Source organism: Papio anubis, chromosome 10, assembly GCF_008728515.1.
Source record: "Papio anubis isolate 15944 chromosome 10, Panubis1.0, whole genome shotgun sequence".
NCBI classification, from domain to species: Eukaryota; Metazoa; Chordata; class Mammalia; order Primates; family Cercopithecidae; genus Papio; species Papio anubis.
In genome coordinates this window covers 124,920,277-124,940,067 of record NC_044985.1, presented here as the reverse complement: position 1 = coordinate 124,940,067, position 19,791 = coordinate 124,920,277, and the positions used below count along the sequence as shown (strand labels likewise).

Here is a 19,791-nt window from a genome sequence, read left to right as displayed (position 1 = left end):
CGCCCCGTGGTGGGGTCATGCTCCGTCCCGGGTCCCTACCCTGGTGGAGGCGCCTGGACCCTCAGAGCCGTCCTGGGGCAGACCTGTGTCCCTAAGGCCTGAGACGCTGGGCCCGCCCTGAAGGCGTGTCACCATGCGGGGGGCGGGAGGGGCACCCTGGCCGGGCAGTGCCTGGATGAACCTTTCTTAGAGTGGCCAGAGGCCCGTTCCAAGCTGTCCCCTTCCTAGCCCCGAGCCTGGGGACGCCAGGCTTCCAGCCACAGGGGCAGGCTACCCCCGGAGCCCACTCCCTGCCTGGGTTTGTGCGAGGAAGAGCCCGGAGGAACAAAGTGTTGGCATCTGCGCGGCCACATCGGGAGAAATTCCTGGGAGGTCCAGGACCTCGGGGGCGACCCCTGGGTAAAGCAAACCCTCCATGGGGAAGACTGACCCACTCAGGCCCTGGGGGCAAGCGGGCCCATGACGCTGGCCTTGGCAGGCTGGGGCAGGACCCTGAGTCCCAGTATTTGAATTCAGGGTCCACACCCTGTGGCCTGCCAGTCCTCCCCTCTGCCTCTGGGGCTGCTGGCCTGGGCATTGCTCTGTGCCTGTCTGTCTTTCCTCAGGGGCCCAGCCGGGACCACCTCTGTGTCCCCAGGCTCATGGCAGGGCCTGATTCCTGGAACCCACCTGGCCCACCCTCGTCTCTTCTCTTAGAGTTGGGTGATGTTGGCTGCGTGCCACACTGGGGCCCCCAAAGATAAGGGTGCACCCCTCAAAGACAAGCAGAAAAGGCCGGGCTGATGGTAACTGCATCTACCACTGAGGTGCTGGGTGGTTTTTTGTCTGTCTTCGTGTCTGTATCTTCTGAAATGTCTCAGGTGACACTGAGGTGCTGGGTGGTTTTTTGTCTGTCTTCGTGTCTGTATCTTCTGAAATGTCTCAGGTGAGCATGTGTTGTTTTTCAGCGAGAGCCGGGCGCAGTCAATGTTATTTTTAAGAAGCAGCGGAGGGTTCTCTGGGTGTGACTGGGTGTTGCCGGTTCTCACAGATCCTGTACTTGGTGTTTTCACTTAAAGGTTCACAACCCTTTAGATCTGGTGTCAGGGCCAGGTGCAGAATGTTTAAGGAGGGGCTGACCCTGCACTGGCACGCCCCTGAGAGTGAGCGCGCCTGAAAGCTTGCCCCTGGCACCTTTCCCACCCTGCATGGGGTGGCGATTCTGTTTGCAGAGAGGCAAACTGAGCCTGGGAGAGGACAGGTTCTGTCCCACAGTTAGCCCTTAGATCACGGTCCCAGCTTTCAGAGCTCCAGGACAGCAGCACAGCCATGGTTCCAGGGCCAGGAAGGTCAAGGCCTCCTGTCTTTGGAGGAAGGAATCAGAGAGGGACTTGTAGAATCCCTACTTGAGGCCGGCTCTCGGTGAGAACCTGGCGAGGAGAGACACGTCTCCACACACATGCACACACGTCCACGCACACATACATATTCGCACGCACGGAGGCGCCATACGCACACACACGGGGCCTCAGGAACATGCTTTAACCCCTTCCTCAGCCCAGCCCTGGCCTCCCTGGGCAGGGAGGTCTGCTCCCACCTCTCGCTGGCACAGGCTGTGGGGTCAGGACAAGGCCCCATGTAGCAGCCTCGGGAACAGAGCTGCCAGGCGTCACCATGGCGGGAATCAGGGAGAACGCTTTTCTGTTTGTCTTTTTTCTAGAAAAACCTGGCAGCCCTCTATCCTCTTTTCAGTGCATTTGGGGCCTGGCTGGAAGGCCCTTCCCATGAGTTTGCGAAGGTGGGAGGTGGCAGTGCCAACCCCAGGGCAGGATTTCTCCCCTGAAGAAGCCTCATCATGAGGGCTTGAGGCTTTGACCCGCCCTAGGGCTGGCCCACCTCCTGCCCTGTCCCTACTACCCATCCACTTCCCACCACATGCTCCTGCTCTGCTCTTAGATCCCAGCCAGGGTGCTGCCTCCAAGCTGGCTGCTCAGGCCACAGGCGCCCTTCTCGCCACTGCTGACCTTCTCTTGAGCACATAAGACAGGGGCCTGGGTAACGACCCATTTCTGGGCTGGGTTTGGGTCAACTTGGGGGCAGGGCTGCCCAGGGCCCAGGGCATCTTGGGGCACACAGGGGCACTCACTGGCTACACCAAGTGGAGGCCTGTTTCTCTAGGCGGGTGGGCTGGTGGGCCTTGCAGGGGTCCACAGAGCAGCGTTTGGAAACGCTTAGGTTCGTCCTTGTCCCAGAGAGTCAGAGCTGGTGGGCCTGGGGAGCAGCTGGCCGTGGGCCAGACCCTGGTCATGGCCCAGAGAGACCACTCTTCCTTGGGCCCGTACCCTGCTGACCAGCCTTGGCCTGCGCCCTGTGCAGATTTTCAGCCGGGCCCGGGGATCTGGGGGTTAACACAAGGCCCCATTGCTGCTGGGCATTACATTTCATTAAAAACACACACACACACGCGCACACACACACGCACACAACTCTGCAGGCAAAAAAGAGAAAAAAATGTTTTTTTCAGGTGCTAAAAATATTATCAGGAAATACTTTTCAGCAATGTGCTGTTTTAGGCTCCCCTCTGGACTCAAGGGCGCCTTTGTCTCTGCCACAGAAAATCCACATTTATCAAAACCAAAATTGTTTTATCAAGCAGGCTCATGTTCCGTGGCCAGGAAACCCGAGCCTCCCCAACCGGCCTGTGACATTTTAATTTAGGGCCTGAGTGTGTGTGCAATTTAGATGGGGTGCCCCGGGAGCTGCCCTCAGGATGCCCCAAGGCTCAGGGCTCCACGCAGGCGAAGGTGGGGAGTGCCTTCCTCAACCTGCACCTGGTCGGCTGGGCCTGTTTGTCTGGTCCTTACAGGGTAGGGGTGGGAGATCCCAGGGGGCTCAGGCCTGGGCTGCCAGGGGCAGGAGCTGGCTGGCTGTAGCCCACCCTAACTTTTTCTCCTTCTCTCCCAGAAGTGGCAGGTGGAGTGCAGGTCTCCTGCCCCAGAAGCCCCGATCCCAAGTAAACCTCTACATGCTGTGGAATGAGGCCAGGAGGTCACAGAGGCCAAGGACCGCTCCACCTGCTCACCTGGTCACTGTCCTGTGTGGACGGTTGGAGTCTTGGTGCAGTTGGCCCCCTGAGGGAGTGTGGGGGCCGCGCAGCCTGCCCTGCACCTCCTCTTCTCATGCACACGGAGCCGCGCACACGTTGACTCCCATGACGGGACTTCTGTGGTTGATCTTAAGGAAACGACGGGACTGGGGCTCAACACTTCCTTCCCAGGATGTTCACTGCTGCATGGGCTCAGGCATCGGCCCTCCCTATCCTGGGGGTGATGAGACCCTGCCTCCCGTTGGGAGCCTCGTCCATCTCCCGAGTGCCCAAGACAGGACAGAGCCCACAGGGCTCCAGGACGGCGGGGACAGCCAGAAGTGGAGGGGCACTCAGGCCCTGCAGCAACAAAACCTGCTCTGAGGCGTTTTTAGTGATTCTGGAAAACTCTAATGGTATCGTGTCAAGCAAAAGTTTTAAAAAATAGTACTCTGAGTAGCATCCATGCTATAGCCTCAACCGTCCTAAGCACACATGTGCTAGAAAAAGCTGGGTGTCACCTCAGGGGCTCTGCAGGTCACAAATCATGGTGGTGGTTACATTCTTCTTTCTATGTTTCCCTGCTAACATTTTTTTTGCAATTAATTTGAAAAGTATGAATGTTTTGGAAGCCCAGATAAACAATGCTCTTGGTTCCAGCTGGCCCACTTCCTGCCCTGGCTTCAGCCAACCAAAGCTTGTGCTTCCCTCAACCTGGGGTGCTTCAGAGGGCTGGCCTGCCATGGGGTGCTGCCATCGGTGTTCAACGTGGCCCCTCCTCCAGTGCCCCCTCCCCAGGGGGCCTTCCTCTCCCATTTGTCCCCTCCCTGCGTTGGTCTGTATCCCCATCCTTGGATGCCTGCAGAGTGCTGCCCCCTGACCCAGGCACCTGAGGTCCTGTCAGAGCATCAGAGCTTCCTGGCCAGAGGCCAGATAGGACCCACCAACACCCCCTGCATGCCCCACATTCCTCAGCAAGCCTCAAGGGTGGCAGGAATCCGAAGGGATTTTGTGTTCTGTCTCAGACAGGAGCTGGGCCCCTGCCTGCATCCCTGCCTTGTGTGGGGGAGGGTCTCCTGGCTTTCAGAAACCCTGGGCACATTTATCCCCTCTGCCCCCCGGAGAGGGCAGGCAGAGGAAGAGCCAGACTGTGGAGGCCTCCGAGGTCGCAAGTGTTATGTGTGGCTCCAGCTCCATGAGGTGGTTCTGGGGGTCCATCCCCTGCAGGGACAGGCCTGAGGGCCACCTCCGAGTTTCCACTGACACCCAGACTCACTGTGGGTTCTAGAGGCAGACCTGAGAGTTGCCCTTCCCTTGGGAGCACCACGGATCTGCGCCGCCTCCACCAGGCTGGCCTCAGGGGCTGCTCCCTCGAACACCCTGGCCCCGCTGGACCACGGCCGAGGCTGCTCTACAGGCTGGGGATGGCAGCAGGGAGATGGACATGGCACTCCCAGAGCCGTGGCTGTGGCAGGTGATAGTCCCTCCACCGTTAGCTGAGTCCTTCTGGCCTCAGCTTGGGTGATCCTTCACGGAGGACACACCAGGGCCCTCTGGGGCTGGGATCACCCCACTTTATAGACAGGGAAACCAAAACCTAAAGAATCTGTCCAGGGTTGCACAGCTGGTGGGGGCACAGCTGGGACCCCTGTCCAGGTAGGCCTGGGCTGGCTGCAGGCTATGCATGGTGTTTTCCCCTCCACTCTGCGGAGGGCGTGGGAAGGGGTCCAGCCCCCTCTTCCCTTGGCCTTGCCTTCACGAAGGGGCAGGGGGACCCCAGCCTCTGGGGCATGTCCTCTGGTTAACGTGGGTTCTGCCTGCCCCTCACTGGGCAGATGGGCCTGGGGCGAGGCCAGTGGAGAGGGAGCCTTGACCCGGGCTGTCAGGTCCCTGGGCCTGACCCTCTCCTGACGACCTGGTGCAGAGTTGTCCCAAAGCAAGGCTTCCTCCTCATCTGCAAACCAGGTGCTCGAAGGGCTGCTGTGAGAACAGAGGGAGAGCTCTCCAAACCCCAGCACAGTTCTCAGTCATCATGAGACCCAAACACAAAGGCCCACGCACGATCGCTGGACATGTTTAAGAACATGCCAATGTATTTCCACTAGAAAAATCCTCTTTTCCTAAATACATGCCTTTAGGTTGAACAAGTTAAAATAGCATCTTCTATGCTGATTTAACTATTTGTTAAAATTCAAAATTCTGAGGCCCCCAGGTGCATTTCAAATGTTCACCATGAGCAGCCAGGGCAGGGAGGGTCCTGAAACTGCTGGAGAGCGAGCTGTCTAAATAGGGCTGCGGAGTGGCAGTCCCCCTCTCTGAGGAGACTGCGGATGGGGAGGGAAGGCAGGGAAGGGACATACCTACTAAGTGCCAGGCCCTAGCACCATATGCTGCCTCTCAGTGACCCTCTCCACCTGCCATCTGGCAGAGCGTTCTCCAGCAGTGGGGGCAGGCCTGCCTGCTGTCCTCCACCCGTGACTGGCCACGGCAGGGAGTGCCTATTAGGGCACCTGTGCCACCATTGACTCCTCCTTTGCCCACAGTAACCTCTGCTCATGGGTCACCAAGCTCTTCCCCTCAGAGCCCAGGCTGAACCTCAGAATCCTTCTCAACACAGCCCCCAACAATCAGGCAGAGGTGACAGACAGGAAGCAGCCTATTTGACCACCTCTCTTTAGCTATTGATTTTGCACAATTTACAGCATATGGTAACTCCATTACTAAGTCCACCAGAAAACCAGGTGTGCCAGGACAGACTATTTTAAGTCCCAGAGTGATCTTGAAATAGACACTGCTGCACATGGAGCTGCGGCTCACAGTAACTGTGATGGGGTGGGGGCCGGGAGCCTCTGGCCTTGCACCCCTAGGCCAGAGTCCTTGCGGCCGGGGTGGGAGGCCCCTGTGGTACATGCAGGGATTCACTGGGCTGGCTGGTGCCCCACAGATATCACAAATGACCACCTATAAAGCATGCGGCCCTTTGGAGAGGAGAACAAGTCACTCTGAGCAATGGTGATGGAGACGAGGAGCACAGATGGACACAGGTGGCCCATGCCATAGGCCCAAGATGGCCGCCTGGGTCTCCATAGCAACCCGGCCGGAATCCCGCAGGACCGTTCCCAGCATTTCCAGGCCAGGAACATGGGAGGCTCTGTAACAGCTTTAAGTGTTACACTCCCCTGCTTCTGGCGGCCAGTGAGTCACGGGGACTTGAATCTGAGTCACTTCCAGCCACCTGCCACCGTGACGGCCGCAGTTCCTGGATGCGGAGGCTCGCAGCCGCTGGGCGTGGGGATGTGGTGGCTGGCCTTACAGGACATTATGTTTTTGGCTCCAGTTGGTGGAAATGTTTTCCACGTGTTTTCCCGTGTTTACAGAGCTGAGGGCACGGAATGAAGCCGGGGAAGCCAGCCTGACAGGGCCTGGCCCCGGGGGTCTGGCCAGACCAGCTCCTCCAAAGTGGAAATGGAGTGCCAGGCGGGGGCAGGCTGTGAGGACGCCAGGCGGGGGTAGGGTGTGAGGATGCCCAAGCCCCTGCTCTCTGCCGGAGGGGAAGGGGCTGTCAGCGATGAACGACCCGCAGTATGGTCCAGCACCAGCTGCAGGCCGAGTCCCCAGGGGCCAGAGGAGCTCTGTGGCCAATGGGCTCAGAGTGCGCCGCTGCCTGGGGACCCTGAGGAGTGAGTGTTAGCCCGGCTGGTGGCTACCTGCACCCTGTGCTTTCTGCTGGCATCGTGCCCACCCCATTTGAGCTTTGTCTCTCTTGTGCAGAGCACATGGCATTGGTTTTCCCAACAGTGGTTCCCCCAGCAGCCCAGTGCCTCCAGCACCTTCCCCAGGGCCCCCTGCAGGCCTGTCAGGGCTGAAGGCGGCTAGGCTGCTGGGTGGTGTGCAGCAGGCCTCACTGTCCTGTCTGGAAGGTCTGGTCGAGGTGGGCATGTTGCCACCGCTGCATTTCCTAGTCCAATTGCTCCTTCAGGCCGGCCACCTGGGGACAGAACGGTGGCTTAGGTCAGGTGGGCAGGCTGCATGGCCAGGGCCCCAGGGCACAGAGGCATGGAGGGCTCTGTGACAGAAAGGGCTGGAGGCCACGGTCCACAGCTCCCGAGGAGAGGTGGCATGCCTGGGACAGAAACATCAAGCAGACATCAGACCGACTCCCTTGCTGCCAGAGGGATGCGCAGTTCTCCCTCTCACCACGGATGCCCACTCTGCCCACCTGTGGAGGCCTCAGGATTATGGCCACTGCGCACCCTGGGTGGATGGGCCTGCTTCTATTCAGGCCATGAAAGCGCTCAGAATGAGGCCAGGTGCAGTGGCTCACACCTGTAATCCCAGCACTCTGGGTGACCGAGGCGGGCCTTGGGCCTCAGGATCACCTGAGGTCAGGAGTTCAAGACCAGCCTGGCCAACATGGTGAAATCCCGTCTCTACTAAAAATACAAAAAAATTAGCCAGGCATGGTGGTGGGTGCTTGCAATCCCAGCTACTCTGGAGGCTGAGGCAGGAGAATCGCTTGAACCCAGCAGGTAGAGGTTGCAGTGAGCTGAGATCGTGCCACTGCATACCAGCCCAGGCAACAGTGTGAGACTCCGTCTCAAAAAAAAAAAAAAAAAAAGGCACTCAGAATGATAAGGAAATAAATAAATGTCCTTTTGCTAATAAATTTAGCAAAAGTGCCCTGGTGGTCATGGGCCCTAACTTGGGGATGACACTGGGCAGTCAGGTCACCTCCTGGGCCTCAGTTTCCTCATCTGTAAAATGAACAGACAGCTCTAAGGTCCTGACAGCTCTGAGCCCCAAGGCTCCGTGGTTCAGCCCAGCAGGTCTGTCACGTGTACCTATGCATGTGTGGGTGTGCCGTGCACAACGCCTCACTGTGCCCACCTCATCCCCACATGTGCCACGCATACCATTGTTTTCCCTTCGTGACTCTGAAGGCAGGTGCAGGGGCTGCCTCTGCTACAACCGTGTGTGCCAGGTGCTGTCTAAGCACCTCACACATAGCGACAGCTCAGTCTCCCAGTGACCCCTCACAGGAGCTGTCCTGCCTACCCCACTTTACAGACAGGGCAATGGAGGCTCAGAGAGGGTGGTGACCTGCCCCAGAATCCACGCTCCACCTCCCAGTGACCTCACTGGGATATGAGGTAAACCTCGTGCCCTCGAGAGCAAAGAAGTGCAGGCAGTGCCCAGAGCGGGTCTGGAGCCCACTGGGTGGCAGTGGAGAGCCCCTGTTGCTAGAAGACTTCAAGAAGTCACCCCTACTGGGTGCTGCTGCGGGGATGCCAGTCCTCCCTCCCTCCCTCTGCCCTCACCCAGGGGGTTGGGGTCCCAACCTTACCTGCTCTTCCAGCATCTTCACCCGCTGCTGGTGGGTCCATTCTTGGGACTCCAGGGCCTGTGTGGCCTGTGACTGGTCCCCGTGCAGACGCTCTGCCTCTGTGGCCAGGTCCCGCTGGTGCTGGGCCGCCAGGTCCTGGAGCTGCTGGGTGTGGGCCTGCTCCATCTCCACCATCTGGGCCTGGAGTGAGAACTTGGGCATCTCACTGCTGTCACTCACCGAGGGCCACACAGAATCCCAGGGCAGGAGTGCCACAGGATGTTCCACCTCCCCTTGTGGGCCCCACTGTCCTCTGCCGGTGTTGACCCTGGCTAGGACTGCCCAGCAGACCTAGGGTTGGGTGCACATGTTCAGCCCACAGGCCTTGGGTTTGGCTTTGGCTGGGCTGGAGACTAAGCCGCAGCCTCCAGGGTGGGCCTAAAATCTGTTTTAATGGCATCCCAGGTTCACTTTGTCTGGGCTGGGTGTCTGGAGGGCATCGAAGTTTGATTCTTGCCCATCCTGCCCCCATCCCCTGCTGGTCTCTGAGGATGGGGGTATGTCCAATGTGGACAGGGAGAATGAAGCCTCTGAGGCCCCTTCTGTGGGTGTCAGGCCCCTAGGCCTCAGGGGGTTCCCGTGCCCCAACACAAGCAGGCAGCAGCCTCTGGCCCTGTCCCGCAGGTCTCTCTGACCTCCCTCGTCTGACCCTTGTGCTGCTTTATAGAGCCCAGGCCTGGCTCCCACGGGGACTTCAATGTCTCAAGAAGGGCAGGAGCCTTGGGTCCTGGTTCCAGCTCTGCCTGGGGCCTTGATCTGAGTCTGTATCCATCACATGCACAAGCTGGTCCAGCCACCCTCCCCATGTGTGCACATGTGAGATGGAGGTACACCAGCCACCCCTCTGGAACTGACACCCTCCTGGATCCCACCCCAGGTCTGTTCCCAAGTCTGGGGTACGCAGAGCTCTGCTGGCCCAGTTGACCTGCAGCTGATGATTTTGCCTCCGGACTCCATCCACCTCCTTGTGCAGGCTGTTCAGAGACTGGTCCAGCTGCTCCTTCTCAGCCCCCAGCCTCACCACATCCTCCTCCCTCTTCAGTGTCTCTTGCTCCGTCTGCAGAGAGCCCAGGAGGCAGAACCTGTGGCCTCGTGGCAGGAAGTGAGGTCAGGCCAGCCCTCCTCTGGGAGCACAGGGATGCCTCTGGGAAGGACTCTGAATTCCCCTAAGAGCTGGCAGGGTCAGGAAGGGCACTGCCCTGGGCCAGGAACCCCGGCCTCACCCAGGTCTATCTGACATCTGCAGCCAGAGTGACAGCTTAAGGAGGAGCATGGGGCCAAGTCCCCATCCAGCTACAGAGCAGCAGATGTCCCCATCAACATCCTCAATGGGGGACTCTCTACATCTCTTAAGGTGACATTCCAGGAGCTACCCCGCAAACGTCTTCTCAGTGTTCCTCCAAGCCTCATGAGCCATGATCCCCTGCACTCTCTGGCACTTGCCTTCTGCTGCTGGCACTCAGGATCTGCTGAGCTCGTACAGGCACAGGCCCTGAGAGCCAGGCATACTTGCTGTCTCAGTCCCAACAAGCCTGTGGCATTGGCAGCACCGTCCCCACTGTCCGTCCTCCTTGTAGGCTGCAGGCTGCCCCAGTGAGCCCCCTCCTTAGTCACCCACTCCCCACCCCATCGGTACAGGTCAGGAAGGATAAGCTGCACGTTAAATATCAGGGAAGGCTACCCAGGAAACAGACATTTTCTGTGGGAAAGTTGGCAGGGACCTTTTGTTCCCTTGCGAACAGGCCTTCTAGAGGAAAGGATTGAATCTAAGAGTTCTCTCTTACAGAGAGCAGCACTAGGCAAGGAACACCGTCCACCAGCCCCAGACAGCCTGCTTCCAGCGCCCCCAGATGGCCTGGGGCATGCCTCATGGGTGGTTGGTGTGGATGGGATCCCATGATGTCAGAGGCTTATTGGGCCAGGCAGGCACGAAGGCAGGCTTGGAACCCATTGCCCTGCTCTCCAAACCAGGCTGCCTCTGGGCTCTGCTGTGCCCAGCCCCGAGAGTCATGCCTGCTGGGGCTGTGTCCACAGGGGCGACAGTCTTGGGCTGGAATGCCAGGTCAGTCCTCTGTCGGCCCCACTGCCCTCTCCTGGGTGCTGGGCCTGGCCCAGGATTGGGCAGCAGACCTGGGGCTCAGTGCACACACTCGGCACACCACAAACCTGCCCTCTCGGCTTCAGGGCTGGAGCAGGCCTGGTTTCGGGCCCTGAGACGGAGGGGATAATTCGTGTGGGTAAAGTGAGTTACGGGGTCAGTGGTTGGAACTGCACAAAGAATAAGGGTTCTTTTCTTCTTCAGGACTGAGAAAACCAGAGTCCCCCTGCACTGAAAAAGGAAGTCCTGTTTCTTTAAAAATCCAGTTACACTCCTGGAAGTGCATGTTATAAAGAGAAGAGAAAAGTGAAATCCAAAATAAATAAACGGCCACATCCGGGTTTCCCCTCCTGAGACACCAATAAAGGGTTTATGGGTTTGTGGGCCCCTCACAGCTGACCTCCTGGAACTCATTAGCTGTTCCTTCCCTCCCCCTCCTCGGGCTCCAGGGACTCACGGCGGGCACTGTGCCCACAGCTGGCTCTGCATCCCCGGGCAGTGCTGTCGCAACCAGGGCTGATGCAAGCCCCTGCTCCCCCACCCCCAGCAGCGTCCACGGGAGGCCCCAACACCCTGGCTCCATGGCCCAGGGCTGGGCCCCCTTCAGGAACAGCAGCAGGGGCTGGTGACTGGACCCCACTGGCCGGCCCTCCTCTGGAGGGCAGGTGGTCCTTTGTGGACAAGCTGGCTGGTGGCTTTCGTGACTGCCCTCGCCTGCTGGCCCCTGTCCCCTGGGCAGGATGGGCTGCAGGGCCTTGTGCAGGTGGCAGTGAGGCCTTGGGAAGTGCCACCCTGCTCTGGGGTTCACCCCTGAGGCCTCAGCACCTGCCTTCCCCACTTCATAGATGGGGGCACTGACCCTTCAGGGACCAGCTCAGCAGATGCCATCCTCCCCTCCCCCATCCCGAGTGCCCATCTTCCTTCCGGCTGCCTCCTCTGGAGCCCCATCCCACTCTGGGGCCTCCTGCCTACTCCCAGAGGGGGGCTATGAGGGCATCAGAACCCTGGGCCTACAGCTAGTGTAGCCCGCTCTGCAGGGCCAGCCTGGGCCATGTGGGCACCTTCCCTGTTCCTGCAGGGCCTCAGCAGCACCCAGCAGAGGGACAAGGGGCTGTCCCCCAGGCTCCACGATGGAAGGCCAAAGACACCCGCCCTTCCCGCCCCTCCCCCTGTGCCATCTGGCCTGGGATGGCAAACAAACTTCCCAAGGAGAACAATCTCGGCCCCCTGGGCACTGGAGGTGAGAGCTTGTGCATGGGTCGTGGTGCCACCAACACCGGCTTGGCTTTCCAGGCCTGTCCCTCCAGCGGGGTGACCCACAGGTTCTCCCACGGCTCTCCCTGACCTCGGTGGCCACTCTGTGGCTGTGTGGGCAAGGGTGGCAGGAGAGTAGCTGACAGGGGGTGGGTGTGGGGCTCTGGGGTCAAGGGGTCATGAGGAGACCTGGGTAGTGGGCAACAGGGTCCAGGGATGCCAAGCTGGAGGCAGCCCCTCCAAAACCGTCTGGTCCAGAGGGAGGTGGGCACAGCTTCCGCAGGGACTCTGGCCTCAGGCCACCAGCACTACCCTATCCTGTACCTTGGACCCACAGGGTGGGTGGGGGCTGTGCCCATGTGCCCATGTGATGCACCAGCCTCTCCAGTCAGCCCCGTTTGTGAGCCAAACAGTCCCTGTGCAGGACCCTGATGGTGCCCTGGAGTCATTTAAACAACCCATGCTGTAGAACGGGCAGTGTCCAGCCCTGCAGCCCTGGACAGCCACCATATCCCCATCAGGGAGGAGCCCAACTGTGCAGACAGCTCGAGGGGCCGGTGTCAAGGAGAGGAGGATGAACAGAAAGAGGGATCAGTGTGAGGCCACCCTGTGGGCTGGGACCATGTGCCCACTCTGCCCTCACTTGCCAGGTGGGGGCCCCTGCATGCACCCAGCCCCTGCTGTGGGGGGCAGCGAGACTCCCAGGTGCATGCCTGGGTGTGGGTGGAGTGAGTGCCTGGGTGTGGGTGGAGTGCTCACAGAGGACAAGAGAGCCGCCTCTCAGGTGATGGGGAGGGGGTGCTGTACATAGCAGGCGCCTCCTTGGTGGGCCCAAAGAGTGATGGCTGGGCTGTGGGCTCTGAGAAGCTCTGCCTGCTTCCTGGAACGCCATTTCCTCTTTCTCGGGCTGTTTCCTATCAGTCAACCTGGCGGCTGTGCACCCCTCATCTCCCCACGAATGGCTCTGCTACCTCAGGTTTCATGCGTGGGAGCCGGGTCCACGTGCGGCCTGGGGGCCAAGCTCAGTGGTCAGGATCACTGGATCACGCACCCACCAGCAGGGTGCCTCCACCCAGCCTCACCTCTGCAGCCCACCTCTGGACACGGTGGTCTACATTTGTCTGACCTTTGGGTTCCGAAACCCTGTCTTGCACCCAGGAGGCCAGGGGATGACAGGACTGGGTGAAGACTGTCACTTTGCTCCTTGACCACTGAGCTCTTCCTGGTCTCTCACCCTGTCTGCCCAGGCCCTACCGGGAGCTCAGTGGCCACTGTCCCTGCGAGCTTTGAGAGGGGAGGTTGTGGGGCACCTGCACAGGCTGGCCCACCTGTTGCTCCAGCCACACCCCAGGGGAGGGGCGATCTCCACCGTAAGCAGGGACCTCTGGGGCTCTGGGGTGCGCGGTGTGTCAGGTCACTCGGTTTCCTGCAAAGCTGGGCTCAGACACTGGAGACAAAGCCAGGGTTGTGCCCCGCCCCAAGGTGCCTGCCAAGCCAAGGCAGGGCGCACACGACACCACTGGTAGGGCTGTGGCCACCTGCGGGCGTCCGGACCCTGAGCTTAGTGCCACCCCGCCGGCAGGTGAGGACACAGAAGCCTGCGTGGGCCAGCGCCTCACCCAGCTGCGCCCGTGCGGATCCCCGCCACGAGCTCCTCCCGCCTCTCTAAGGACCACCGCGGCCGCCTACCTGTGCGAGCTGAGCGCGCAGCGCCGCGAGCTCCCCCTGCAGACACGACCGCTGGGTGCGCAGTGCCGCCGTCTGCTCCTGCAGGACGCGCCTCTCTGCCTGCGCCTCGGCCGCCTCCTGCCCCCCGCTGAGCTGCTGTGGCCGCCAGAGCACCTAGGCCGGAGATGCTGGGCGTGGGCCAGGGATTGGGAGGGCCCGAGTTTCTGAGAGCAGGGTCGTTCCATCTAAGGCTGGCTCTGGCCTCAGCTTATTTTCTTCTAAACAGCGTGTCCACAGCTGACTCCTCTGTTGTAGGGGTGCTTACTGACGGCAAGAAATCCAGCCCCCTGACTCCCTGTGGGCCCCTCCAGCCTCAGTTTCCCCATCTGTCAGCAGGGGACTGGATGGGGCCTGGGTCTCTGCAGGCCTGCACACTTGCCTCCAGCATCTCTCTAGGCCTCCCATCATGCTGAGGGGCTGATTCTGCAAAGGACCACAGGGCCTCTCCCCTGTAGGCCTGTTCACCGCCTCCTGGTGACAGCATACCCTGCCCTCCTGGGCACCCTCACCTGTCGCAGGGGCTCCAGCGATCCCTCAGCCTCCTGGCACCTGTGCTCCAAGTTGGTGAGCTGCTCCTCCAGCAGCTTCCCCTTCTTGGCCAGGCCTTGATTGTGCCTCCTGCTCTCATCAAGGGCCTGGTGCAGCATGTCCAGTTGCTCCTGGGGGAAGGAGACACAGGGCCCACCTGGAGACAGTGGGGGTGGGAGGCCCTGCAGTGAAACCCTCACCTCAGGGCATCTGCCTAGACTGTCTGGCAGGACCGTATCACTGGGATGAAAACAGCAAGAACGTGGTTAAGAACAACTTGAAGTGTGTTGATCAGGTGGTTGTGTTTGCAATGTAAGTCAAAGGTGTGGACCCCCAGGAAGCCTGAGATGAAAGTCCTGAGGGTCTGGTCCAGCATGGGCAAAGGTTCAGGCTTGGCAGGTTCTCTGCTGCAGCCAGTGGTCTCAGAGGGCACATCAGTGGCATCCCTGCCCTGCTTCCAGCTTTGGTGACTCCTACTGCCCTTGGGATAAAGCCTGAGGTGACCCTCCCCAAGGCTCCTGGAGTGTGTTTGGCTCAGGCCCTGCTTGCCCCTTCTGGCATTACACTGTGTGTTCTCCTGCTTCAGCTCCCACTTGGGGACATGGCTAGTCCCATACTGAGCTCAGGAGCTCCAGAGTCCATGAAGGTGGGATGGCCCATGATCCCTGCTATGTCCCTCACCCCTGCGCCCTCTTCTCAGCCCCTCTGCCATCAGCCTGTCCAAACCACCATTATCCACTTGGGACCAGTGACAACCCTTCAGTTTCCTCACTGTCCCCAGGCGCTACCCCATGATGGCTGAGGGTGCATTTCACTTGAATATCATTGGCCATGCCACTGCCTTGCTCTGGGCCTGTGGTGCTCCCAGCTGCCCCCAGGACATTGCCCGGGGAACTCACCACCCCTTCAACCACGTACACCTGCTGCCCTCTGTGCATAACTTTCCCCGTGGCGCCCCCACCCTACACTGCCGCCTTCTCCTCCTGCTTGCAGGAATCCCGCCTCCCTGTCACCCCAGGAGGGAGGATGGCACCCGTGAGGTCCCCTGAGCCTCAGAGCTGGCAGCTGTTGGGCCTTGAGAGGCCCCCAGACGTGTGAAGGAGCTTGCAAGGCATCTGTCACTGGAAGCTTGTTGACTGCAAGTTGGCCTGGTCAGGTCTTGATGAGCCCCCACCCTTGCACCTTCTCGAGGGTTTTGTGGGAGAAATGGCTAGCTCCTTCTGGGGTGGCCGGACTCTGGAAACACTTTTTTTTATTTTGGTCCAACACTTTGTTACTTTAAAAAAGGAAAAGAAGGAAGACAACGCTTGCACCTCAGATTGTGATGCTTCGCCCTTTGTGCAATTTTGAAAATTATAATTTTCTATATAATTTTCCAGTAGAAAAGCAGAAGTTTTCTTCAAATATTTCACGGCAGTTTTAAGAGGTCCCAAACCTCTTGTAATGACTCAGCTTTTATGGAATTTGAAGGAACCGTAATAATTGAATGGTTCTCCTTTAATGCACAGCCCCACTGGCCCCAGGGAGTTGCTCTCATCTCTTGTGTCCCTTTGGCTCTAAATCCTGATGCTGTGTGAGAGGCAGGCTGGCAAAACAAACCTTGAAAACGTGGATTCGGTCTGAGGGTTTAAGTAGCTGCAGAAAAGAACCCCAGCCCTTCTCCCCCAGAGCTGAGTGCTCAGGCATGAGCCTGGGCTCCAGAGGCTCCTACGCTGGAGCCCGAGCAGGGCAGAGCCTGGGCTTGGAGCCAGCATGTGGGGCTCCAGTGTCAGTTTCCCCATCTGGGGCGCAGGTATGAGGCAGCCTCACAGGGGTCTCGTTGGGACCAAAAGAAGGCTGGGGCAGGGTGTGATGGTTCATGCCTGTAATGCCAGCACTTTGGGAGGCTGAGATGGGCAGATTATCTGAGGTCAGGAGTTCGAGACCAGCCTGGACAACACGATGAAGCCCCCCATTCCTACTAAAAATACAAAAAATTAGCCGGGCATAGTGGCGGGTGCCTGTAATCTCAGCTACTTGGGAGGCTGAGGCAGGAGAATCACTTGAACCTGGGAGGCAGAGGTTGCAGTGAATCAAGACCACGGCACTGTACTCCAGCCTGGGCAACAAGAGTGAAACTCTGTCTCAAAAAAAAAAAAAAAAGGCTGGGAGGATGCTGTGGACTCTGAGATGCCCCCAAGGAAGCTGTTACAAATGAAGGGCTTGCATGGAAGGCTGGGAAATATCTGAACATGAGCAGAAGGGACAAAGGCCTCGTTAAGCATCCTGCTGGCTGCACAGAGGAGGACAGGGCAGGCCACAAACACTCGCCAAATCCATCCTTTGGGCTCTTGGAATTGAGGTCCTCAGTCTGATACTCATTTATCCACTGGGCGACGATGGGCCAATTTGGTTGCCCACTGGCAGGTATCCCCTGGGCTCCCTGCACTGGCCAGTTGCCCCATCCTGCCCTCAGGCCAGTCACGGGACAGAGTTAGCTCTGGACAGTCCTCAGATACAAGGGTGTCAGAGCCCTTCACTCCACACAGTGGGACTCTGGGGCCAGACAGAGGGCAGGGTCTGATGCTAGTTCATGGTGGCAGGGCCTCCTCTGAACTGTGGCCTGCCCTGCTGCCTCTGTATCTATTCTGCCAGCCTCTCCTGCTTTGACCATACTAGCATTATAGCCTGTTGTACTATTCACTTTCAAAATTTTCTTGGAAAATCTCAAACATCTATTCTTTCCTGTAAACTTTGCAATCAGCTTGTCCAGTATTCTCTAAACACATCACAAACAAATAGACAAAACCAAACCAAAAAAGCGAATTACCAACAAACAACTGACAAAGCGGGAGCATAAACACAGATCCACCCAGAAGCTGATCAAAAGAAAGCCATCATCCCTGCCCAAGCCACAGCCTCTCCAGGACGATGACATCAGCAACCAAAAGTGGCACAAACACGCACTCATGCTTTCAAATAACCCTCGAATTCAAGAAGAAATAAAAATGGAAACATCTAGAAAACTAGTAAAAAGGAAAAGAACTCACATCAAAATCTGATGGGACACATACCAAACCACAATTAGGGAAAATAGGATCACATTAAATGCTCTTACTATTGAAAGACAAAGCCCAAACATAAACAAATTACTTATTCCTTTCAAGAAATCAGAAAAATTACAACAAAAAGAGAGTGTTGGCTGGATGTGGTGGCTCATGCCTGTAATCCCAGCACTTTGGGAGGCCGAGGTGGGTGGATCACTTGAATGCAGGAGTTCGAGACCAGCCTAGGCAATATGGTTTAATACCATCTCTACAAACAAACAAACAAAAATACAAAAGTTAGCCAGGTGTAGTGGCATATGCCTGTAGTTCCAGCTACTCAAGAGGCTGAGGTAGGAAGATCGCTTGAGCCCAGGAGGTAGAGGCTGCAGTGAGCCGAAATCATGCCACTGCACTCTAGCCTGGGTGACAGAGCGAGACCCTCAAAACATTTTTTAAAGAAGTAAACTAAAAATAAAAATAGAGTGTTCATAGAAACAAAAGCTGAAATCGATAAACTAGACAAAAATAAAAGAAGAGATAAATTGATTCTTTGAAAAGAGGAATAAAACATGAACTGCTGGCAAAATCAGACTAAGGGAAAGAAACAAATCTCCAACACGAAGGACAAAAACAGCTATAACTCCACATGTAAATAAGGCACAACTATGCTTATAAGGCAGGTGTAACTGCTGACAAGACCATGTATATAACGAAGGTGATGCTGAGCAGATGTATGTGCAGGTCTTTGGCAATGTACTGAACGTGTAAGATGAGTTATGCTCCCATAGTGCAAAACTGACCCCAGAAGAAATGGAAAACTAAAACAGACCCTTGACAGAAAAGAAATTGGAAAGGGAATTCAGTTGTATTCTTCACAATGACAGGAGCTGCGGAATATGTACAGGGAAGTTCAACGAACCTTTCAAGAAAAGTTAGTTTGAGTGTTCCAGGTGATGGAAAAAATGGAAAGCCCACCAATTCATTTTATAAAATAATAAAATTTTCTTAACACAAATCTGAAAAATATGTCACCATAAAGGAATTACAGATGCAAAAATTCTTGACAAAACACTGAGAGAAATCAAGTCCAACTGTGGCTCAGTGTCCACCTTGTGGGCCCTGCCGGCCCTAAGCTGCTCTGTTAGCTTTGGGCATGTGTGAACCCTGGAAACTTTTAGAACCTGTGACTGATGCTGAGTTGAGCCCCCACAGGCGGGTGAACTCCAGGGCTGGCACTGGGGATGTGGGGAGCTGGGGGGGGTGGGTGTGGCACGTGGGCACAGCAGGGGAAGGAGGCCTGGGCAAGAGTCCAAGGACGCCATGAGCTTCCCTGAGCCACAGAGGCTGTGACCAGGCGTCAGTCCAAGGGTGGCATGGGGGGCCTTTCTGAGCCCACATGAGGCTGTGGGTGATGCTGGGTGAGTGCCAGGCCTCCCGCCTGCTCGGAGACCTGACCAGCTACTTGGGCACTGCTGCTGCATTCTGCGCGTGTCCTGACGCCACGGGCTGGTCCTGCACGGCTGTTCTATCAAATTCCCAGGGTAGCCTTGGAAACGGGGAGGGATTTGCTCTCAAACAAGAATCTTACTGTTTGCATAGCACAGCCTACCATTTAATTACAAAAATATGTTTTTAATTAACTTTCTCTTGACAAACACATTGGCTTATGTGAAACAGGGGAAAAACCAGTCCATGAAAGTGAAAGTTGTTGTGTCAAATGCAGAGCTGGCTCTAGACTGTGCTGGGAGCTTGGCAGAGCCAGGAGAGGTGCCAGGCCTGCCCTACTGGACCCTAGCACCCCCCGGGCTCAGCAAGGGGCACGGGGCAGCAGGGAGCATGGCTGTGTGTTCCCAGCCCCCTGGCTGGCTAGAAAATTTCAAATTTCAACCCTGAACTCTCTGCCTGGGTTTGCTGTGTGTCACAAGTGTGGGCCTCTAGTGACTTAGGTGTGCCTGAATCCTGAAACCCACCACAATGACCAATAGATTACAAAAAGTTGGGAAAAACTTTCCTCAGGGCTGGAGACCAGGGACTCGGAGGACTCCCGAGGGCAGATGAAACCAATCTGCCTAAAAATAGGTGAAACAGTGATTGCCAGAATTATAAGAAAACATTGACACAATAATGATAGATTTTAGCACATTTCACTAAAAAAGTTGAGCAAATTCTAGACCAAGCAGAAAAATGCATACAGACAAAGGTCTGATCAACGTCAGAGGTGTCCTCTGCACTTTGGCTCAGAGACCCAAAGTGGGACCCCCGTACCCCCATACCCTGGCTCAGAAGGGGGAGGACTGGAGGGAGCTGCAGGGGTGTTGGGGAGGCAACTCTATCCCACTAGGACCTCAGGAAAGAGGGTTGCTGTGGCTGGGGGACCCAGGGAGCCCTCCATCCTTGTGAGGCAAGCAGCTGGGGAGGTGGAGGACCCCACCAAGACTGTGCACCACCAAGACTGTGCACCAAAGAGCGCCCCCCACCCCGCCCACTTCGGGAACAGAACGGCTCTGGGAGGGGCCCGAACTCCACTACTGGCTCCCTACACTCCCCAGTGGCTCCCTGTGGCTGCGGGATCTTGGAACCCTTCTCTCTGCCTTCCCTTTGAGCCTGAAATATTAGGATGGGGACGCATAAAGTCCCTGATGGGCTCCTCTCCACTCCCAACTTCAAACAAGGCTAGAACTCCTTTCTTTAAAGACACGCAAAGGAAAAA

The 19,791-nt window shown here is 57.4% G+C and overlaps 1 protein-coding gene across 1 annotated transcript in view; it reads right to left on the bottom strand.

The window, feature by feature from the left end:
- Positions 1–5,231: 5,231 nt before the first annotated feature.
- Positions 5,232–19,791, bottom strand: part of CROCC2 (ciliary rootlet coiled-coil, rootletin family member 2) — a 79,246-nt gene continuing 64,686 nt past the window's right edge. The window contains 4 exon segments of the mRNA XM_021924251.2: positions 5,232–7,052; positions 8,409–8,588; positions 9,373–9,504; positions 14,037–14,186. Coding sequence (XP_021779943.2) covers positions 6,966–7,052; positions 8,409–8,588; positions 9,373–9,504; positions 14,037–14,186 — 549 coding nt within the window. The 3' untranslated portion in view covers positions 5,232–6,965.